Below are 16,197 nucleotides of genomic sequence, written 5' to 3' on the forward strand. Positions count from 1 at the left end.
CATTTGATGCCCTGGACCTGAGGAAATCCAGTCGTCAAAGCAAAACCTACAGACTCCCAGACTTGTCCAGCCACATCCATTTTGGTTTGACGTACTGGGACGTTCTCCAGTACAAAGCATTCATGACCCAGCTAATATATTTGTGGGCTCTTGAACGTACACTGCATATGCAGTGGTACAAGCAGGCAGCACAGCAACACCTTCTCCAGGATAATTAGGGGATGGGCAATAAATGCTGGCCTTGCCAGTCCAGCTCATATCCCTTGAACGAATTTAAAAAACAAACTTGCCTTCCATGACAGCACATAAACTAATGACCACCTGACCAACAACATCTCCAAGATAACTGCTGCAAGAAGTCGCTCCCATCAGCCTTGTCCTGTGACTAGCCCATTTACTGTCAGCTCTTCCTTTATACCATTTCACCTCCGGCTGCTTGTTGAAAATCCACTCACTGTTTCGAAGTAATCTGGATTACTGTGGTAAGGAGTAATCATCTGAGTAATTTTAAGTGCTAGTAAAACAGACAGAAATTATAAAAATGACAACTAGTCATCAAAAATCTACCAGAAAGGCGGTTTCAAAAAGGTGTAAACCGTGAATATTGAATGGTGGAATACGACATTGAAAATGTAAAACTCACTCAGAAAGAAGATATCCCTGGGATCTGGTTTAAGCATATCTGCAGCATGCAACTCTCGGCGTGCCATCTTGTTACCTCCAGCATGACTTGCACGGGTTTGTGGGATATGATCAACACTGTTCATCTTCAGTGATGATTCGTCTATGATTAAAAAATGAACCTCAGTACTCAGAACTGGAAACACAATATAGTATTAAGGACATGGAAAACACAAGTTATCTGCAATTAACACACAAATATTCAGGCATACTCAATTATGTGCGCTGTAGACATTTGATTTGATTTGATTTATTATTGTCACATGTACCAAGAAACAGTGAAAAGTATTGAATTGCATGCAAGCCAGACAAATCATAGCTTATGTAAGTACATCAGGGTAATGGAACAGAATGCAGAATTTGGTGTAATATCTACAAAAAAGGTGCAGAGAAAGATTAACTCTAAAATATGACAGGTCTGTTCCTAAGTCTGATAACAGAAGGGAAGAGGCTGTTCTTGAATCTGTTGGTATGTGTTTTCAAACTTTTGTATTTTCTGCCCAAGAGAAGAGGCTGGGAGAGAGTATAACTGGGGTGGAAGGGGTCTTTGATTACATTGGCTGCTTTCCTAAGGCAGAGGGATGATGGAGTCAAGGGAAGGAAGGCTGGTTTTCGTGATGGACTGGGCTGTGTTCACAATTCTCTGTACATTATTGCAGTTTTGGGCAGAGCAGTTGCCATACTGAGCTGTCATGCATCTGGATAGTATGCTTTCTATGGTGCACCTATAAAAATTGGTAAGGGTCATTGTGGACATGCTGAATTTACTTAGTCTTCTGAGGAAGTAGAGGCGTTGGTGTGGTTTCTTGACTGTAGCGTCAACATGGATGGAACAGAACAGATTGTTGCTGATATTTACTGCTAGGAACTTAAAGCTTGCGACCATGTCCACCTCAGCACCATCGATACAAACAGGGGCATGTCCTTCGCTCTGCTTCCTAAAGTTGATGACCAGCTCCTTTGTTTTGGGGACATTGAGGGAGAGAATGATCCCATGCCACTAAACTATCTCCTTCCTGTATTCTGTCTCATTGTTGTTTGAGATCTGACCCACTACGGTGTTGTCATCAGCAAATGTGTGAAGGGAGTTAGGGCTGAATTTGGCCATGTAGTTGTGAGTGTATAAGGAGTATGGTTAAGTATAAATCTCTCCTTTTGAGTACCTGTTGTCCATACAAAAAAAGTTAAGGGTCTCTTTTTAAACTTCACATTAAGTTCTGATTAGTGCTTAATTCCTTTGCTCTTCCTTTCAGCTGACAATGATGGAGAAGTGCAGTTGCACAGGCATCTGCAGTTCTTTGTTACCTTGTGCAATGAGCCAACAGCATCATGATTTGTTCACACACTATACTACAGCAGATCGGCACCCCATCATATTAGATCCTATGACCATTCAAAGCAAAATTGAGAGTCTCTGAATGGTTATTAGGTGAGGGATTTTTACTTTGGCCAAGAAATCATAGAATGCCTACAGTATGGAAGTAGGCCATTTTATGAAAGTCGGAAGTACACCAACCGTCCGAAGTGCATCCCACCCAGACCCACCATATCCCTGTATTTCCTATGGCTAATCCAGGTAGCCTGCACATCCCTGGACACTATGGGCAGTTTAGCATGGCCAATCCACCTAACCTGCACATCTTTGGACTGTGGGAGGAAACCGGAGCACCCGGAGGAAACCCACACAGACACAGGGAGAATGTGCAAACTCCACACAGACAGTCACCCGAGGGTGGAATCGAACCCGGGTCCCTGGCGCTGTGAGGCTAACCACTGAATCACCCCTTAAGACAACAGACATTCATTGTGGCGATTGGCTGTTGGTTGGAGATCGGGAGGAGCTGGTTTTGGATCGGAAGGAGATTTTTTTTTTAAACTCACTCACCCAACAAAGTCTGGTTTACAGATGTACGTTTCGAATCATATCAATGTCTAGACAACGACGGACATTCAGTGGAGAGTAGAACATGTTCAAGGAATGCGAGTGCTTCACGGAGGGTGGTAAACATGCTGCAGACGTGCTGACTGCCTGTGGTAAAGCATGGTCTGGGGGGGGTACATTGGTGTAAGGTGGCATTGAGATGGTCAGTTTGAGGTAGTTGGTGATCCTGAAAAGCCAGAGATTGAGGAACTGGGGAGTTCGACACATTATCGGGGGAGATGAGTTGAGGTCGTTTACAGGTTAGCTAGTTTGAGCCTGAGAAAAAGACTCTTGCTACTTCAGGCTCATAAACAATGCTATGAAAGAATACACCCTACTGATCCCACACTTCTCACCTCCTCTTACCTGCTTGACCTCCCAAATAAAGCAAGGAAAGTCTGGCCAATATTAATTAAATATTAGTTATCGTGCTGAAGCGAAGAAACACAAAACATTTTCTTATACTGATCAATGCATCATATGACGGCCAACTGGTCAACTATAAATGGAGATGGGCTGATCCAAGTGGCAATTCTTCATTTGCAGTTTTGAAAATATTAACTTCCCACCTGATCCAAACCCATTGGTTTCAGTGGTTAAGATTACTTACCTTGATTTTACAGCACACGGACTAGGTATATGGTCAGCTACAGACTGAGATTAGCCACCCCTGTATAGAATGGAGCCTGAGTGTTGGTGTCTTTATGGCTGTGCAACACATCATGCCTTGCATTATTATCTAGTATACCACGGATAGATTTTGACTGGCCTTTAACGATAGCAAAAAAATGGGGAGCAACAGCGAAAAAAAAAAATCTATCAGGGCTTTTACAGCCCACAGGATTATTAACAGATGCAATGATGGATGGCACTTGAAATTTAATCTTTCAACACCACTGAGGCAGGGAAATATTACTTTTTTGCTGGAGTCGCATTTATAGCTGCATTGAAATGTCAGCCTAGCTGTTGCCTGAGCTGCAGCTAGAGAGAAGCAATGTGAGAGAATATATTTCCCATTTGGGACAAAGTCTAACTCATTTCAGAAGCAGAAACAACTCGAGAGTATCCTCTCTCATACCTCCAAAAGTCTTTTACTTGAATTTCCTGATTTATCAGTGATAGAACCATTATTCAATTGAGTGTAATGATATAAAGTGTTGATACAAATAAAACACAATACAATGCATGGTTTAAATTGTACATTTTTACATATAACATGATTGAAAACAATATAAGTATTCAAAACAAAGAATAAAATTCTTGTTTCCATGAGTATAAATTTAGTGATAAAATAACAGTAAAACCATCATCCTGTAGTCAAAATTTGAAAAGATATACCATATATGCTCAAAGCAGTAAAAAGCACTGACAATGCACAATTATTACAGTCCAATTAATAAGACCCATTAGCAACGAATATTGATGGGGGGGTCAGTTAGCTCAGTTGGCTGGGCAGCTGGTTTTACCATTAGTGTAAGATACTCAGCTTAATATAACTGGAATGTAAATTTAAAACAACATTCACAAAACAGAGGCATAGTGACATATTTCAAAAAATCAGATGATGAAGGGGACAACTGGTGCCAATCTTTATATTCTTCTGTAAGCATTTTATTTAAGAGACAATCACAAGCATGCATTGCATAACCAAACAACTACAGTTCCAGTCTGTTCATGTCTATACAAGCACTAAGACATCTTCAGTGAATGTTCATCACTTGCATATAATAAAATGATATTAACGTACAATTATCAGATTTCCTGTCTATCTTTAATTCAAGACAATAATACATAAAACCAATTATCAAAATAAATTGAAACAAAGAGCTCCATATTAAGTACAAAATATTATTTTGTGAGATGTCCTTCCTCTAGGACTTGCAGCAATTTCTTTATGCATGCATTTCTTTTTGCAAAAACAACCTGACAGTGGATGCCTTGCACCTACTCAAATGATATTAGAAAATTTGGGTAGAATCTTATAGGGGCCTGCGTAATGTGGGCAACAGTGAGATGTGTTGCAAAATTGGCGAGGCCCAATATTATGGGAGATCATCTCACTCTGCCTTTTATGGTTTTGACAAGCAGCATGGTGAGCTTCTCAATAGGGCAGGGAATTCATGTTTGTTAAACACCTTATTAGCCACAAGTCAGCTTATCAGTATTCACCATTGCATTATACCAAACAAGGTTGACTGTGGGAGAACTCATTTCATTGATAATCATAGAATCCCTACAGTGTGGAAGTGGGCCATTCAGCCCATTGAGTCCACCGTGACCCTCCAAAGAGCATCGCACCCAGACCCAACCCCCACTTATCCCTGTAATCCTACGTTTCCCATGGCTAACCTACCTAGCATGCATATCCTTGGACACAATGGGGCAATTTAGCATGGCCCAATCCACCTACCTGCATATCTTTGGACTGTGGGAGGAAACCGGAGCACCCGGAGGAAACCCACACAGACAGTCACCCGAGGGTGAAATTGAACCTGGGTCCCTGGCACTGTGAGGAAGCAGCGCTAACCACTGGGCACCATGCCAATCAATTAAGGAAACCAGAACTTGTACCTGGTGGATCAAACTCACTGTTTGCTCCAAATGACCTCCATGTTGCCTCTGACCAAACTGCAGCCCCAGGCACAATCCACGGGCACTAGCTGCATGTACCCATTGACCATGAACACTGGCATGCATCATTTGCCAGCCCATACTGGTACTCCTGCTATTCACTGGCTGTGAGATCTGGAAGCACACCGTTGTTTTGCAGGGACCACCAGCAACCTACATTGAAAGGGTTGGAGCAGGTACACCTTGAACACAAGGGCAGGCCCTCAAGCTCACTGGCTGGACTTGGCTGCATCTCAGGCATGCTTGCTTAGTCTCTCAGCGATTGCTCACTGAACACATACCTGATTGCTCGCAAAATTCCTGCCTTGCCTTGGTGTGTCAATTAGTGCAGTCACACAACCAGGCAACTAACCTTGCTACTGTCCTCAGTCTACAGGATGTGCATCTTGTTGTATGGCAGTGTGCACTGTCAATCTCACAACTCCTCCATTTGCCAACAGCTTACACAGCAAAGACAGCTGAAACTGTAAAGCAGAGACAGAGGGGTGCAATCAATGGTCAAGAGCACCTTGGCTTCAAGATGCAGGGGGTGTGGTTGGCTATGTGAATGACCAGCCCACACATGGTCACCTCGTATGGCAGGGTCTGGTTGGGAAGGCTGGGCTGCTGGAGGTCAATGTTGGGTGGGGACTTGGGGGATGTGTGAACCCTATGGGTTGATGGGTGTGGGCTACTAGGAAGGGGAATGTAGATACTGGGGGCGGCTCACCCTCACGGTCAGCTGGAGCTGCTGGAAGATGATCGCTTGCTGTGGCCTTCCATTGTGCTGGAAACTGAAAGTGTGCAATGGGGGAGGAAAATGACTGCCACAACTCTCAGAGCGGGTGGGGTGAGTGACTCGACCTGTGAGGGAAGGAGGGGCTGCAGCACACACCTTTCATTGGGCTTTTAGAGGGCTCAAACAGAGGGTCACGGGCAATCCCTGAATGTTCCAGCACCCAAGCTGCCTATTCCCTGGCATTCTGACAGCATTGACCCTCTCTGTAGCTGGCACCACCCCTGGCACAGCCACCCCTGGACAACTCTTTGGCCACTGCACTTCAACACACAGAGGGGACCAAACAGGGAGGTCAAAGACGTTAGCAGCACTCGATGTTGTGTAGATGCACTGTTTGCTGCTGATGTAATCTGCTCTCAGTTCAAAACTAAATCCGCAAAGCCCCTCGTGTGGCTGTGAACTGCTGCGGGATGGGGTAAAAATGTAACTGAGTGCTGGGAGACAGAGACTCAAGCAGATCAATGAAATTAAAACCAGCAATGTTAATATAAATTGTGTGATTAATAGAGAAAGCCTTCTTCACTTATGCCACTAAACTGCCCTCAAAGGGTTTTCTTCTCTCTCTTCCTTATACTATGTCTAAGTGCACTCTTACTTCAGCAGCTGGGGTGGACTGAGCCTTCTCTGATGCAGAAGCCATTGTTCCTGGAGGTTTGGAGGAATGATCCGGGGTGGCTTGTGTCTACACGGGCCAGACATGCCTAGAGTCTTCTTGTCAGAAGCACGTTGACCTTTCTCGTTTTCGATTTCCAAGGGTTAGAGGTGGGCAAGCAGGGTGGAGTGCCCTGAGTGGAACCTGCCAAGGGGGCCGGTGTGTGATTCCTCCTCTGAGTGGGTGCCTTCTGGCACCGCCCTCTCTCGTCGTGAGGTGGTGGTGCCTGGTCTAGGCTTAAGGGTTTGCCTGTTGACATTCCAATGGAGCACAGGTGTTGGGCCTGTCCAGCAGCTCCTGGGGGTGCTGGCCCTGACTCCTAATGCCAGTCGCCAACTTGCCAATGGAGCAGACCAACAGTCATTTGAGTTGTTGCGTTGATACGTCTGGGCAAGGAAGGGCCTTTGCATTCTACATCCCTGTCTGCCATTGATGCACCTTCTTGGGCAGTTGCCTGAACACACTCAGAGCTGAGACCACAGGGCCATCTGATGCCCAATGCCTGGTCTGTGGCCATCCTGTGAATACCAGCAGTCTGGGCTGTTTCTGCATTGACCAGCTGTGGGGCTGTCAAAGTGAGGTGCTCACTGGCTGTGTAACCACACTCTCTACCACAACAATTCCCCCAAAGTGTCAGGATCTGAGCTGCTGAGGGCTGCAGGAGATCCCAAAGCCTCAGTACTCTTGTCCTCCAAGGGCCAGGAGGGCAGTTCTTCCATAGCCTGCCATTTCTTCACAGATGTGATGGTTATACTCGTGGAACCTGCGAGACAAAATGTGGCAGCCAGTGGTTAGAGCTGGTGTGTGATACTTGAGTGACATTAGGGTTAAGGAGCAGTGGAAGCGCCATGTAGAGTAACACTCATTCATTAGATATGAAATGGGTGTTTCTTCATCCCCACAAGAACAGTTCCAGTCATCTCCTGTGAGGGCCATGATTCCGCAGACCCTGCAATGAGGACGCTGATGTCACACCCGCTCCATCACCTCTTGTGATGATACTATGGCATTAGGAGGTGTATTTTGTCCTTTTTTTTAATGAAGAGTGGTTGAGACAGAGCAGTCTGTTCAGAGCCAACATAGTAAATGGCTTGTGAGGCCTTGGGTTTCTTTTTAAAGTTGAAACAATAGAAGCAGCATGAATGGGTGGACTCAGGCTCCCACAGAACCAGGGTTTTAGTTTGCCTTTCACCAGTTGTTGAGGTTTTGAAGTTGGTTGGCAAAGCTGCTACGTCTTTCTCTCTGTTACAGCTAAAAGCTTGGGTTCTCTTCCAGCTGCCAGAAATGCATTGAGGTAATCTGTTTTACTGAATTTGTCTTTGCCAAGAGTGTGTTTGCGGGATGTTAGTATATTGGAACAGTTGCTTCTTTAGTATTTAAATAATCTGCTATTCTGTTAAGTTTTCCAATAGAGTTGAGGTATTCCAATTCTGCTGTCTTTTGTTTGTATTTTCACTGTCGAGTAAGAATACAGTGTGTTTTGCTTAAAGCTGACTAATGTAACCAATCAAATTACATCTGGAACATGCTATCTTACATTTGCCTTTAAATAGGAAAAAGTTAGGGCCTAGGCTGTCTCGTTGATATATTTGAAGGATGTTTGGTCTAGTCCATAACAGTCTCCAAACTCACAATCGTACGGGCTCTCTCTCTCAACCCTGGTGTGCAGTGAGGAAGACGGGTGCAGTGGTGATGGAGGGAGTAAGATGACGGTGGGTGGCGTGTTGATTAGCACTGCTGCATATGAGACAAGGTGGTGATGTGAAGTGAAGGACGGGGCAGGTGACTCTGAGAGCACTCAGAGCTACAGGTATGGGAGGTTGAGTGGGGAAGAGTGGCTGATGGAAGAGGTCTCTGGTAACAATGAGAGGAGTGGGGCCTGACTCTTGGTGCAAGGTGTATGCAGCAGCGGAGATAGAGACAGTGTGAAATATCACATACCATGCAGAACAGAGAAGGTTATGGACATTGTTGCAGCATTGTTGGCCACTCCTCCAAACTCTAACCCTCACCCTCTGCCAGTCGTCCAGAAACAGAACTCCTCCTCTCATTTGGACCACACCCTCAACCAGAATCTCCAGATCCCTGTCAGAGAATCACGATGTGTCACGTTGCAATTCTGTCCGTGACTAACTGGGCAGTTTCGGAACGCCAGGGCACGACTGGGTGCACTGCAGCATTTTAAAGATGGCATGGGTATAAGGGATGCTGGTATTTCAGCAGCGATTCACTGAGCGGCAAGTTGTTCCAGGAGTAGCGTGGGGTAAGATGGGGCAGAGAATTGACATGAGAGATGCCATCTGACTGACCAGTCATACTTATTTCAACTAGCTGTAGGCATTTCTACATGGATCATAAGATATCACTTCCTTCTGGAATACATTACACATGAAGACGCATGATGTTGTGTGGATATGCTAGCTCTAATATGTGTGTATTAATCACTCATATGATCTCTATCCAGTCCTTGATTTACAATTTTTTTTTCTTAGAGTCTTCATCATAAAACATACCAGCATTTGAGGTGAAAGGTGTTGCGCTTACTTCTATCAGCTGCTCAGATTACAAAGAATTTGCGATTTATTCCGATTATAAGGCATGATTCTGAATGGCTTGAATGCCACGTTTGGTAATTATTGTCTTACCATCACAGCTTTTAGCCTGACGAGGATCTTGCCATTATTTCAGACACTGTCTTTTATAACATGCTACATCTATTGAATTGAAGTCTCCACCAAATGGCCTTACATGATGCCTCAGTGCTTTTAAGCTTTTCTCCGAGTCTTCAGCCTCGATGGAACGGTGTCCAGTTGCACATGATTCAAATTTACAGAAAGATTGATACAAATTTGAAAGCAAGACAAGTATCACACAGTACAGAAGGCTACTTTGGGCTTTGCTGTTTGACCAATTAAAGGGCCATTTGTGCTAACATTGTGGAGTGAATCATTTGCATACATCTACCATGCCAGGGCGATGGGCAACTTGCAGTCTGGTTCATCAACTGAGTGTTACACAGTCTCTACTGATCTCACATAATTTCTTCCACAGAATCCATTGCTAACAAAGCGCTTTCAGCAACAGTAGACATGAACATAACGTTCATGTTTTTCACAGATATCTCTGAACTCAAACATTGGCCAATTCCCCTCTTTAACCAATCAGTAGCTCAGCTGGTATCCCAATTTCAGTCACTACCCAGTTCTCTATGAATTTTAAGCTTACTACATATCATTGTAGAAAAGTTAAATCTGGTTGCCAGGTCTTTGAAATGTAGATGGAATATATTTCCACCTTTGTCCCATCTTTAAGTCCACAGCAAACTCATTAAAGTCACCCAAATGCTTGCCAGAGAAGATGGAGGCATCATCAGACACTCTTTTACAGATTGGACAGTTTCCACTCATCTATTTTATCAGCCTCATCAACCACACTTGCATCATTTATCAGAATATTTAACTATAGATCATAAAAATGAGGAGATTTTCCATGTAACTTTAACAGAACTTTTTCTTCTTTCTCTCACACATATTCTTATTATCTGAGAAACACATTAGGTTTTGTTAAGGGCTTGCAATAACATCCTGACTGAGTAGAGTCCAGATCAAAATGCTTTAAATCGTGTTTCGTTTAGGCTACCCGTTTCATTGATTTACTCAACAGCATTGACTCCTCACTGGAGACTACATTGATAAGTCCTGCTAATACTTATAAAAATAGCTTACTTTAAGTGTTTTATCTGTATGGCGTCATTGCCAAATCTAAAGCAGACAAATGTTTATACCTAAACCTTGTGTTGACCTACAATGCTTAGAGAATCAAAATAATATCATAACTAATCAGCCCCATGTATTTAAGAAGTACAAGCATTATTGAGGATTGTATAATTCAAGGACTCTGATTAAAACAAACATCAGAACAATAAAAACTCCTTGAGATCAGTACAACTTGTTTGTAGTCATCACTATCTTCATCCTCTTTCTCAGACTGTCTTCATCATAAGATATTTGTAGGGAGGAGGAAATCAGCAATATTTCTCTCCAACTCCCCCACTTCAGTGATTGACACTAACTGAGGACACCATCCTCATAGGAAGGTGATGTTTGAAATTTGTATTGTTTCAGGTTAGCTTCTCACAGCTGAGCAAACTGAAACTCTTTGCACTCTAATTCAGAAACAATTGGTTTACCTGTTAACGGAATAACAATGTTAGATTATTTAGTTATTGAATAAATAACCCAAAATTACAAATTTAAATGCACAGCATGTTTGCCTCTGCATTAGGCGATTGTAGCTTTAAGTCCCACACTTGAGTCTAGAACACATGCAACACTGAAGGACTGTTCCAGTGCTTTCTGCCAGGTGGTTGGATGGAATGCTAAACTGAAGACGTATCTATCCCCTTGGGTGAATATTAAAGAAGTCCCATGGTATTATGTGACAAAGAGGAGAGTCCTCCTGATGGTCTGGCCACTATTTACACTCAACTACCAAAACCCAAAACATTCTGCTACGTGCAAATTGGCAAATTTTTCAAGCATGACCTGAGAATTTTTAGATTAGTGTAAATGCAATAACTACAAGGCAATATTTCACTAAAGAATTAATCAGTGACTGGGAAGCATATGGAGATCCACCACTTTGATGGGTGATATATCATTATTCATATGGAACCCTTTCCTATGACAATTTATTGACTTCTTTTAATGAAGCTTAATTGAAGGTCAGTCATCTAAACGATATTATTGAATTTCCCACCAGATGGCAGCAGCATGCAGAACAAATAACATTAAAAATAACCATTAAACTCAAGCACGTGGTAATTACTATTTCAGTTATAACGCCCATTGTAAATTCGAGTCGCTATGTCCAGTAATTTACATTGTGCTATTGTGCCAAGTGAAATTAAAAGGTTATGATTAGGGGTTTGGTGGGCAGGAGAATCCAAAGGACAGGATGTAGATCACGTTACGCTTTCCAAAGAGGTCAGTCAATAAAGTTAGCAATGATGGCAAAAATTAGTAACACTACCCTCTGGTTAAGAATAGGATGAGAAAGGCTGCTTTCACTCATTTCATTTCAGAAACATTTCCAGCTAGGCTGAACAATTTTCTGAATGTGTTTGCAAGATCCAATGAAGAACAAATCTACAATGGCTATGTCTTTTGTCCAAGAACCTTACGTGGAGTAAGCAACAGGTGCAAAGTAAACCTGATACAAATATTGGGTTTGGATGTCTAGCATATCAAAACAGGTAGATGACGTCACAAGCTGTCTTGTGCAAGTGTTTTCACCACAGTGAAAGGTGATTCTGTCAGACAGTCGATATGGAATTGCTTATAATGGCTAGGATACATTCACTAAAATCTGTATGTTCGGTGTCAAGGTCTTGATGCCAATACTGATAGGTTGCAGAGAGAAAAGTAGCGACAACTGAAACTCTGCATCTCCAACTGGTTGGACTGTTATTCAATAAAGTAAGGTACCTGTTCTTACAGTGGGTGAAATTCAGGCATATAATTCAAAATTATTCCAGTTATACATTGTCCATCTAACCATAGTTCAGATCAACACGTAATACTTGTTCAATGATTAACTCATGACCATCCTCCTTGTCGGGTGGGTACAATGAGGAATATATTAGACTGGAACTCTGGAACTGAATTGACCTTGTGCTGCAAATCCAATAGTAAACCACATTGGTTTGCTGAACTCCAGCCAACTTTAAAACTAATCTCCCAAAGCAGGGCGATTTGGAAAGGTAAAGCTGTCACTGCAAGTGTCAGAAAGTCAGTGAAGGCAATGCTGAAATAGATTTAGCTTGTTAGACTCCAGCAGTATTAGGAAATTCCTACATTATGATCCTGTCATCTCCATGTTTCTGTACAGAGACAAGCGTCCCACTTGGCAGAATATGTGCATTCCCTAACAAGAAGAATGCTGTCATTTCACAGTTGTGTGGAAGTCTCAATAACTCAGTTTGAAGACTATTACACTGGTAACTGACATCAACACTTAACTAAGAATAAGTCATTACAAACTCTGTGTAAATTTCACCAATTTTGACTTCTGTTCAGCTTGGAGTTCAATATTTTTTAATAACACTGGTAAGCTCCCAGTAATAAACTGCATTTTGTTCATTATTCATTCACAAAATGTGACAGCTGCTAGCTGAGTCAGTTTATTGCCCACCCCAAATTGCCTTTGAGAATGTGGTGGTGAGCTGCCTGTTTACGCTGCTAAATCCATGTGGTGTAGGCACTCTCAGTATCATTAGCGAGTGAATTCCAAGATTTTGATCCAGCAACAATGAAGGAATGGTGATATATTTCCAAGCCAAGGTGGTGAGTGGCTTGGAAGAGAATTCACAAATGGTGGTTTTTCCATGTATCTTCTGCCCTTGTCCTTCCAAGATTGTAAAGGTTGCAGGATTGAAGGTATTTTCAAAGGTCTGTTGGTGAATTATTATAGTGCATCTTGTAGATGATACACATTGCTGCCATTGTGCATCATTGGTAGAGGGGTAGATAGTGTCATTGAGTCATACAGCACAGAAGTGGACCCTTCAGTTTAACCAGTCCATGCCACACATAATCCCAAATTAAACTAGTCCCACCTGCCTGCTCCTGCCCCATATCCCTCCAAATGTTTCCTACAGGTAGTTCTCCTATAACGCAATAGTTGTGTTCTTGTGTGACCTTGCATTATGGAAAATTACCATAGAAAATCACGTTATAGGGAATTGCTATAGAAAATTGCTATTCCTGTACAGCAGAAAGTTTGCATTATCCAAACAGTGTCCACTATTCATCAATCGCGTTTCAGCCAATTCGTGAGAACGAAACACACATTATACCTGTATTCATGTTTCTATCCAAATGTCTTTTAAGCGCTACAATTGTAACTACATTGACCATTTCCTCAGGAAGTTCATTCCACACGTGTACCACCCTCTGTGTAAAATATGTGCCTCTTACGTCTTTTTTAAATCTCACTCCTCTCACCTTAAAAATGTGCTCCCTCATCTTGAAATCCCCCGTTCTAGGGAAAAGACAACTACCATTAACTCTATCTGTATCTCTGATTATTTAATAAACTTCCATTAGGTCACCCCTCAACGTTCTATGCTCCAGTGAAGGAAGTCCCAGCCTATCCAGCCTTTCTTTCTAACTTAAACCTTCCATACCGAGCAACATCCTGGTAAATCTTTTCTGAACCCTCTCCAGCTTTATCACTATCCTTCCTATAACTGGGCGACGAGACACAGCATTCCAGAAGAGACCTCACCAATGTCCTGTACAATCTCAACATGACTTCCCAACTCCTATACTCGAAAGACTGAACAACGAATGCAAGCGTGTCCAATGTCTTTTTAACCGTCCTGTCTATATGTGACGCAAACTTCAAAGAATTATGTACTCGCACCCCTAGGTCCCTCTATTCTACAACACTGCCCAAGGCCCCACATTAATTATATAAGTCCTACCCTTGCTTGTTGTACCAAAATGCAATACCTCACATTTATCCAGATTGAACTCCATCTGCTATTTTTCAGCCCATTGACCCATTTGATCAAGATCCCTTTATAATCTTAGAAAGCCTTTCTCACTGTCTACCATGCCACTGATTTTGGTGTCATCTGCAAACTTACTAACTGTGCCTTCTATATTCTCATCCAAATCATTTATATAAATGACAAACAAAACAGGGCCCACAACCAATCCCTGTGGAACTCCGCTGGTCACAGGCCTCCTGTCCAAAAAGCAGCCCTCCTCCATTACTCTGTCTCCTGCCATTAAGAAAATTATGTATCCAATTGGCAAGCTCACCCTGAATCCCATGTGACCTAACTTTATTAATTAGTCTACCATGCAGAACCTTGCCAAAGGTTTTACTAAAATCCAAATAAACAACATCTACTGCTCTGCCATCATCAAACTTTTTGGTAACTTCCTCAAAAAACTCAGTCAAGCTTGTGAGACACGATTTTCCTCACACAAAACCATGCTGACTATCTCTAATCAATTTTTGCCTCTCTAAACATCCATAAATCCTACCTTTTATAATCATCTCCAACAATTTATCCACTACTGAAGTCAGGCTCACAAGCCTATAGTTCCCTGGTTTCTCCTGACAACCTTTCTTAAACAAAGGCACAACATTAGCCACCTCCCAGGTCATCAGGCACCTGACCACTAGTTAGAAATGATGCAAATATTTCTGCAAAGTGTCTTGTAATTTTCTCCCTTACTTCCCACAACATTCTGGGATAGATTTGATCAGGTCCCGGAGATTTATCCGCCTTTATATTCACTAAGGTCTCCCGAACATCCTCTTCTGTAATGTTTTTAAGACATCAAAGTTTATTTCTCTATACTCTCTAGATTCCATTTCTTTCTCCAAAGTAAAAGCTGACGCGAAATATTCTTTTAGTATCTCTCCCATCACCTGGGGTTCAACACAAAGACAAACTCCTTGATCCTTAAGAGGCCCTACCCGCTCTCTAGTTACTCCCTTGCTCTTAACATATTTGTAGAAGGTTGAAGATGTTTAGATGGCATTCTAATCAAATGGCTGAATTATCTTGGATAGTGTAGAACTTCTTGAGTGTTGTTGGAACTGCTCTCCTCCAGGCAAGTGGAGCGTATTCCTTCAGACATGTCCCTTGCAGATGGTGAAGAAGCACTGGGCAGTCAGGAGGTGAGTTACCCATTACAGCACACCCAGCCTTTGATCTGCTCTTGTAGCCACCGTACTTATTTGTCTCATCAAATTTGGCTTCTGGTCAATGGTAACCTCCAAGGTGTTAATAGTGGGGATTCAGTGATAGTAATGTTATTGTATATCAAGGGGTGCTGGTTAGATTATCACTTGCTGAAGGTAGTCAATGCCTACCCCATGTCTGGTATGAATGTAACTTCGCCTTATGATGGTGGAAGGGTCACTGATGAAGCTGCTGAAGATGGTTGAGCCTAAGACAAAGATAGCCTGAGGAATTCTTGCAGTAAAGTCTTGTGGCTGTGATGACTGACCTCCACGAAGCACAATCGTTTTCCTTGGTGCCAGGTATGACTCCAACCAGCAGGGCTAGCTCTGCCACTCACAATACAGTTTCTAAATTCAGCCGAAATTGCAATTTGTGGGGGCTGGAGTTCTAATGATGTTGGGAATTTTGCTTTAATCACTTTGTTCTGATTTGAATCCAATCCAAATTTATGGAGTGAAAACCAACTCTCCCTTACCTGACAGGATGGGACTTGAAATGAGCCTGAATCAGCATTAACGTGGTCTCTGTGGTGTATGGCTCTATGGCATAGAACTACCATGACTTAGGGCCTAATTGGCAATCAAGCTCAGTCAGGTTATGAACATGGATGATGTAATGAATGAGACAGTAAGGGTGCTCTTCTGAGAATGCAATGAATGATTCACTTTCCATCTGCACAAGACCCCGTTTGCATTTAATGCTAATCTCGCTACCTAGGTAAGCTAAACTTTCCATAACACTGGAGTCAATTCTCTTGGTGAGTGTAA

General features: G+C 42.6%; 1 protein-coding gene across 2 annotated transcripts in view; it reads right to left on the bottom strand.

The window, feature by feature from the left end:
• b4galnt4a (beta-1,4-N-acetyl-galactosaminyl transferase 4a) overlaps nt 1–16,197 on the bottom strand; it is a 659,693-nt gene that overhangs the window by 101,533 nt on the left and 541,963 nt on the right. For both annotated transcript variants that reach the window (XM_048607214.1, XM_048607215.1), the window contains exon 10: nt 644–784. In XM_048607214.1, the coding sequence (XP_048463171.1) occupies nt 644–784 (141 nt within the window). The remainder of the gene's footprint in view (nt 1–643; nt 785–16,197) is intronic.

Source organism: Rhincodon typus, chromosome 17 (genome assembly GCF_021869965.1).
Source record: "Rhincodon typus isolate 14 chromosome 17, sRhiTyp1.1, whole genome shotgun sequence".
Taxonomy (NCBI): Eukaryota; Metazoa; Chordata; class Chondrichthyes; order Orectolobiformes; family Rhincodontidae; genus Rhincodon; species Rhincodon typus.